This window comes from Bacillus rossius, chromosome 17 (genome assembly GCF_032445375.1).
Source record: "Bacillus rossius redtenbacheri isolate Brsri chromosome 17, Brsri_v3, whole genome shotgun sequence".
Taxonomy (NCBI): domain Eukaryota; kingdom Metazoa; phylum Arthropoda; class Insecta; order Phasmatodea; family Bacillidae; genus Bacillus; species Bacillus rossius.
Window position 1 is genome coordinate 30423913 of NC_086344.1, and position 8095 is coordinate 30432007.

An 8095-nucleotide genomic window follows, 5' to 3' on the forward strand; every position below is an offset into this window, starting at 1 on the left:
GTACGTAAAGGGGGAAATGGAAGATCTGGGGTGGGTGGATAACAGGCAGCATGGATTCAGGATGGGGTTCTCATGCGAGACCCAGATGGCTGGGCTGTTGGAAGACCTGGTGGAAGCGGTGGACGGGGGGAAGCAGATAGATGCAATCTTTATAGATTTTGAAAAGGCGTTTGATAAGGTCCCCCATAGGAGGTTAATGGAAAAGGTTGAGTTGCTGGTGAGGGATGGAAGGGTGGTAAACTGGGTGGGTGATTTCCTGAGGAATAGAAGACAAAGAGTGAGAGTGGGTGAGGAAAGCTCCGAGGAGGGGGAAGTGACGTCGGGGGTGCCACAGGGGAGTGTGCTGGGGCCTCTGTTGTTCACAATTATGATAAACGATCTGGGGGAGGGCATGAAAGCCAGATGGAGGCTATTTGCAGATGACTGTGTAGTGTATGAGGTTGTGGGGGAAGGGGGATGTTTAACAGAGGACTTGATAAGGTTGGAGCAATGGACGGAGAAAAATGGAATGTCCTTGAATGTTGGTAAGACAAAAGTTGTCAGATTTACAAAGAGGAGGAAAGTCACACGAAATGTATATTACTGGAAGGGGCAGGAGATAAGAGAGGCAGCAGGATATAAGTACCTGGGGGTGACACTGAAAAATGACCTAGGATGGGCGGAGCACATAGAGGGGGTGGTCAGGAGGGGAAGGCAGGCGCTGGGGTTGCTTGGTAGGACCCTGCAGGGAGCTGGGAGGAGGACAAAGGAGAAGGCATACTCCACATTGGTCAGGCCAATGTTGGAGTATGCGGCGGCGGTCTGGGACCCCTACCTGGTGACTGAGGTGAAGGAGCTGGAAGGGGTGCAGCGCAGAGCGGCTAGGTGGGTGATGGGAATGTGGAGAAGGAGGGAGGGGCAGGATGGGAAACTGCATAGCCCAACGGAAATGATTAAGGAGTTGGGGTGGGAAACGTTACAGAGGAGAAGAAGAGTGGAAAGGTTGGTCAGGATGTTCAAGGTGCTGAAGGGGGAAGGGGGATGGGGGCAATTGGGAAGCAAAGTACATAGAGGGGAGTACAGAGGACGAAGAGACCACAGATGTAAGCTCCAGAGGGTGTGGAGGCGGACAGAGAGAGGGCGGAACACCTTCCTGGTGAGGACGGGGAGGGAGTGGAATGGGCTGGGGGAGGAAATGGTGGAGGTCAGGGATGGGAGGGAGCTGAGGAGAAAGCTGATGGAGGGGGGGGGGGGAGAGGGGAGTGAGTGGGAGTTCTTGCCACCGGGTGAAAGCCCAATTGCAGGTTAAGTAATAATAATAATGTAATCGCCGTCTGGAGTGGAAAAAAAAGATGTATTTGAAAAGCACATTAAATCTGAGGGACATCAGGCTGCAAAAAAAAATCATTCACAGAGAAATCGGATGAAGAAAAAAAGTCAGTAAAATGGCAAGCAACAGTTACTGGCATGATCGAAAACCAAAAGAAGGCGAAATTAAAAAAAAAAAGTTTTAATAACATTATTTGTGCACTCTACATCAACTATGGCCATGAACACGGCTAAAAAATATTTATTATAATTTTAAGTATTCAATTTATTGCACTCATAAGTGCTAAAAAGTTGTTTGGAAACCTGCCAAGATAGGCTATCTTTGTAGTTGTGCTAGAGCTTTATTTCTGTGGTTGTTAATAATTAATATGTGTATTATTTAATGCTTTTTAAAAATATACTTTTCTTCGGTAGGTAATGTAAAATGAGAGAATTGGCTAAATCTTGTTTTTAAAAATGCTACAAAATGCTAAATTTCAAATTCAAAATGCTAAATGTTATTATTTTAAATGCTATAAATCACCATCTCTAGTCATAAGTATTTAAAAATCTTACTGATAAGTTGGCTGGCCTGCATGAGAATCTAAAATCAGAAGACAGCACTGAAAAATTTGCAACCTAAAAAGTAGTTGTTTTTTTTATCTCTAACTATGCTTGTCTTTTTCTTTATCAAACATAAAACACTTCAAAAGACTCTGTATTTCAACATGTTTCTATTGCTTGCTGTATGAAATATTTGTTTTCTTGCATGTTTAAGTAAAATACTCGCCGGCACGTGAAAAGCAAAGTGAAAAGTCTCTCGGAGTAGCAAAAATTTCACCGGCCCTTAAAAAGCAAAACAAAGTCTCCCAGTGATAAGTGTGAGTATCTTCTGCTTTCTTTTTTCTCCCCTTTGAATATTTGGTGGTGGCTTTCTTCTTCTTCATGTGCATATCTGAGAAAAATTACAGGGAGTGTATGGGAATCATACAGGGATATGTTAGAAACTTTGTCATAGTTACTAGACATCTTGTCAGTGTAGATTATTTTGAACAGTGTGACACTTAAACAGTTTTTTTTACTGTCTTTTATTTACATTTGTTTATTTTTAATGTGCTTTTATAAGAACCTTTTTATACATGTTTGTGTTTATTTTAAATTTTAAAAAAAATTGTATTTTGATTATGTGTAATGAACGAACTGAACTGACATGTTTATGGCATAGAAATGTTCGTAATTTTTAAAGATAATTTAACATCTGGCTGTCCGCACTCTGGAAAGTAATGAGAGTTGGAATTGGTCAGGCAATTTACTTGGATTGAATTAATTGAGTCTTGGAAATTCCCCAGTGACAGTAATTTTGAAAAGATAATGTCATGCTTAAGTCTTCCATTACCCAGACTATCCAAACTTTTATTTATTTTTATATATAAAGGTTTTGTTGTTTGCTGTGGGAACATTCGAATTTTCGTGTGTGAATAATAAACTATTCATATTTATTCAACCTCGAATGCTAACACTTTTGAAATAACAAATATTTGTTTGCGTACGAATACTTGACATAGCATATCTCGTAAGTTTGTCATATGCCAACTTTCACCGCTGGGATTGTCATTTGTGTGATATGAAAACTTTTTTGTGACATTTTAAACAGGTAACAAGTATTTAAAGTTTTTGTTTGCCCACTACTGTCTCTAAACAGTAACGGAAAAAATTGCATAAATTATTCAAAACACTGCTTATTTGCCATTCAAACTTGAAAACAAAACCTTATTCATTTTCTTTACACGCACCAGAAGTAGGAAAAAATAAACATTAACAACCCTGAACTAAAATACCACATGGCCATTAAAAGAAGTAATCGTCATAGTTTCAACAGTTTATAAATCCATTGTGAGACAAAAACAGCTGTATGTTTCTATGACAAAACAGACGTGACTCAAAAATTGTGTTTTATGATTTTTCTGAACTAAAATACAATTTACCTGGCTGCCGTTAACAACGAAAACTTGTGAATAACTAGGGTTTAAATGTGTAAATATGAGCTCATTCCGTCGCTAATTTTAAAAACAAGTTCACTTTTTCATAAAATAGATAGCGATGTTTATCCCTGTATTTTGCAGTTCGCATAAGTTTTCTGGATGAATATGTAGAGTAGCAGGTCATGGAAAATAAGGCGAGTAGGAACTTGAATGAAATGTTGGGTTGATTAGGTTAGGTTATGTTAGGTTAGCTGCATGATAAAAAAATTAATTTAATGATGTAAATATTTAAACAAAAAAAACCTTTTCCGTGCAATTATTATAGCTGACTTATCAGTTTAGTATTATTTGTCTAATTTTTCAAAAAAAAAATTGAGTCAAAAAAATGTAAGGGATTATGATTCTCATTCTTACTATTCGATATTCATATTCAGGAAAAATGTGTTATTTGTATTCAATTCGAACTAAAAAAAACTAATATTAGCACAGGCCTAGTTTTTAGAGCGTAGTCACACACTATCCAATGGTGTAGGCAAGATTTTGTTTGAAATAAAGAAATTACAGAAAAATAGACCAGCTGTGAGTTAGTGACAAGATAACATGGTGAATGCAACAAAACCGAAATGTCGAAAAGCCTGTCATTACACCATGTAACACAAAATTCAAGCAGGACACCACATATTACCAAAATGCAATTAAAATCATGAAAAATAGCATTTTTGCACAAAACTTAACTTTAATGGCATATTTGTAATCTTTTAAATATTAAATTCATTGGAGATAATTTGTTTAGCATGCAAAAAATTTGTCGAAAATTAACTTTTTTATATTTTTATTTTGAAACTGGTTTTAGTTACTTTTAGATTATGATTTCAGTATTTTACAAACACAAAAATGCTCAACAGCTTTTATTTTATTTATTCCAAATTGTTAGTCATGCTTATTACAATTCATTATATTGTAAAAGTGCATCATGTATCAGTTAAGATTACACTGTTTTGGAGAAATTAGTATCGTGGAATATTTAAGTATCATATTTGTTCAGTAATATGCTATCCTTATTAATAAACAGATTTCATAAAAAAATATAACCAATATGACCGAAATCTCCTGTTTTAAAAACGAAATTGGCCTTAAAATAAAAGTGCCTAATCCTGTCTTGACTAATGGGTAACATCAGGAGCTCTGCATGTTTAGCAGTCCATATAGGCGACTACCTTATTTGCTGTAATGGCAAGACTGTTTGGAAGAAATAATTTTTTGATGTGGGAGTGGTGGTAGCTAAGAAAAAATTGATTTTAAATGTTTTTTTGGTAGTTTACTTTATTGTGAACATACAGTAAGTAGTTGGTGATTGGTTGTGAAATCCTGATTTTTTTTCTTTCCCCAGTATGTGTGCATTATTTTAACGTGAAATAAGTAATTAAAACTAGATATGTTTATATGTAGTGTAAGATAGTCAATTGTTTTGTTTTTGTGACTGCCAAATTAACTAAAGTATGCGCTATTTTAATTTTTTTTTTTTCTTTAAGGACTAAAAGTGCCGACATCAAAGCCAAAAGCTTCTGTACCGAGATTTCATCCCTACAGGAGCACGGGAAGTGAACCAAGAAAAAGGTAATTCATTTTAAAACATTATGATGTGAGAAGTATTGTTTCGTACATCTGACACATTTTGAATACTATGCAATCGTCTCATTTTAGCATACCTGTAAAGCCCCTAGAGTAGAACCCTGTTGTAATGGTTTCCAAGGGGCATAAGAAAAAAAATTATAAGGTGGAATAAGTTATAAGTGGGAAATATCAGTTTGGCACTGTCTATGTTTGAACTTTTTACCATTTGACTCATCTAGCTATGTATAAAAAATTTAAATTTAAAACCACTGATGGATACACTCAATGCTGGAATTTGCTTACTAAGGCCAACAGTTTTTCAACTTCATTGTTCTTCCAGCTTCTATTTTAATTGTCTTTAAAGACACACTGCCACATTTCAGTAAAATATTCACGGTTCGTAAAGATTACAAAATCTAACTCTTCATTAGCAATAGAAAATGCTTTGTTTTTTAATTCTTGTCCTTTTTTTTTTTCCCTTGTCATTCTAGTTTCTTTTGTAGTGGATTGTGTGTCAAAAGTCTTGTTTATATGGTCTGTTGTCACTGGTTTAGTTAATTTTTGTCTCTTTTTGCAGGTCATCAAAAGAAAATAAAAAGCAGTCTAGTTTTTGACAACCTTGACCACAGTCAAGACAGCTATGTTGCCTCAATTTAATGTTCTCATGTATTGTAATTAATTTGTTTGAAGGTGTTTTTTTTTAATGCCATGCCAATGATAAAAATATATTGTACATGCTATTATTGTAGCCCTTAAAATTAGAAAAAGGAAATGGCTTGTAACTTCAATGTTTTAAAATAGTTGCTTGTTTTTATATCAACTTTTTTTTTAACCTTTTACAACTTGTAATGTAAATAACTTGTGAAATGTTTTTAAATATTTTTTTTTTCCGTACAAAGTAACATATTTTAATAGATAATGTAAAAATATTTTAGCCTTAATTATGCTGTTTTGTAGTTATTAAGAATATAAGATTTGTGTTAGATGAGCTGTAAAGACTGCTTTAATTGTAATAATAATTAATTTTATTAAAAAAAATTGTAAATGCTATGTACAAGTTCATTTTGACTAGTGTTGGGCTTGAATTATTATTATTTTTTTTATGACTCTGATTTTTAAGGACTATTATGAAAAAAACTTTAGTGCAATAAATGTTTTGTTCGTTTTTTTGATGGACACATGTCTCAAACAATTAAAAAATATTTGCTCAGAATGACTGCAAAACTGTAAAGTGTTGGATGTATCGCATGGATGAATACCAAATAAATTTTGTCTTTTTAAACATGAGATTTCGCTATTTTATTTTTTTATGTATTTTGTTAAAATTGACAGTTAAAGGTTTTTATGATAGTCATTTCACCAGTAGTGTCTCATTTTGACTGACACATGAAGTACAGTAAGTCCTCGGTTTACGTCGGGGTTACGTTCCTGAAAACCGCGACGTAAATAGAAACGACGCAAAATGAGCCATGTTTCATGCCACCGGCCGACCACGGCCCAAGGTCGGCCGGAAGCGCTGGCATACAGACGTGACAACGGGCAATTTTATCAGCAAATTACAACCCACAGCGTGGGAAACAAGTCCAACTAGTACTTCTCAGCTTTATAGAATGGTTATTTAACCAGCTGCTTTATTACCTTTATTGATTGAAATATAAAAACAGATATATAGTCGTTTGGAAGACATCTTATGAAGAAAAAATCATAAATTGCAGTGAGCTGATACGGTAGGCCTACTACAAACGCATTTAATCACGATAAAGTTAACAACAGCACGTTTAAAACTCCGGCCAACTCAATGATATCATAGCGACTGAAGTGTAGAGCTGTAGCAAACCGTATGTATTCGTTACTGAGTAACGGGTGCGGCATCTAGTAACGAGTAACGAAACATTACACACTAATGCATTTCGTTACTCGCATTTTTCGTATGTTTTACGCATGCGCGCGCTTATTCGTTACAAAGAACGATGTTTGTTTATTAAGAAATGTATAATTTGGAAATTCGTCGTCCAAGTTTTTTACTGTTTATTAAAGGTATTGTGTGTGTAGACAAAGTTTGAGATTGGAACAGAAACAACGTAAGAAAGTATTTTTTACAAATTATAAATATGTATGTTTTTGTTTTTTATCATCGCGTATTTTCACGTTTTTTGTTTTTATCTTAAAAGAGATATTATAATAAAGCTGCTCTAATGAGATTTTATTGTTTCTTGGTTAACAAAAGCTGTTAATTATCAAATACTTTTAATTGTTTATATTCAATTTATTATTTACGCGACGTCATACTGTACGCGTACGAAATACGACTCGATTCGTTGCTGTTACATAACATAGCATGTTATGCGGTATCAGAAGTAACGAGTAACGATACGAAAGTAACGAGTACTAATTGTTATAGTAACGAATACATATGGGTACACTTTTTGTAGTTACTTTTACACCTCTACTGAAGTGTCAAGGAGTTGGACGAAAAGGGGTAGGAGAAAATGCTGTGTTGTTGCGGGAAGTAGATAACACTTCAACGTGCGAGATACGTGGGTGGCCGAGCGGGCGGGCTGGTAGTATTGCATCACCGCGCGGAGAGCAGTGGAGAGCAGGAAGCGTCCCTCATGATGTATGATAAGATAAGGCGGTGAACGTGTAGCTTACGCTACATAGCATAAATTAACTACCGAAGGAAACAAAGAATTATAAACGAATTATATACGGTGTTTTGGTTAAAATAAAGATTTTCTGTCATTGTAAACGACGTTATTGTGAATCGGCGACAACTTAAATTGAAACATGAGTACTCAAACATTAGCGACATTAATCCGAAACGACGTAAATCGGTACGACGTAAATAGAGGACTTGCTGTACTTGTATGATATAATTTGTAACAAGAATGTTTTAACTACTCCGAACAATAAAAAATAATATTCACAGGTATTTGTGTTTAAAAAATGTTCCACGTCAGTAATACAAAAAATTATTTACTAATAACAGTTAAGTAATTTTAAAAAAAAGGTAAAACTTTCCAATCTATTTAGTATTTTTATTTTGGTACAAATTTACATCCCAATAAATTACATTCCTTAAATTTATAAATTTAAAGATTATGTATTTGTGACACGTCAATCAAAAGAGCGCTAGTCAAATGTGGGAAGGGGGGGTGTAATTAGAGTATTTTAAACAAAATCATTTGTTTTCCAATCCGGGTAGTATGCTT

At 34.9% G+C, this 8095-nt stretch overlaps 1 protein-coding gene across 3 annotated transcripts in view; it reads left to right on the plus strand.

Annotated features, from left to right (window-relative positions):
- Window positions 1-6170, plus strand: part of LOC134540984 (kinesin-like protein KIF18B) — a 63545-nt gene extending 57375 nt beyond the window's left edge. For 2 of the 3 annotated variants that reach the window (XM_063384091.1, XM_063384094.1), the window contains 2 exons: window positions 2066-2168; window positions 4802-4891. In XM_063384091.1, coding sequence (XP_063240161.1) covers window positions 2066-2163 — 98 coding nt within the window. In that variant the 3' untranslated portion in view covers window positions 2164-2168; window positions 4802-4891. Of the gene's footprint in view, window positions 1-2065; window positions 2169-4801; window positions 4892-5460 lie in introns of those variants that run through there. The other variant, XM_063384093.1, reaches the window with a different exon arrangement.
- The last annotated feature ends 1925 nt before the right edge of the window (window positions 6171-8095 follow it).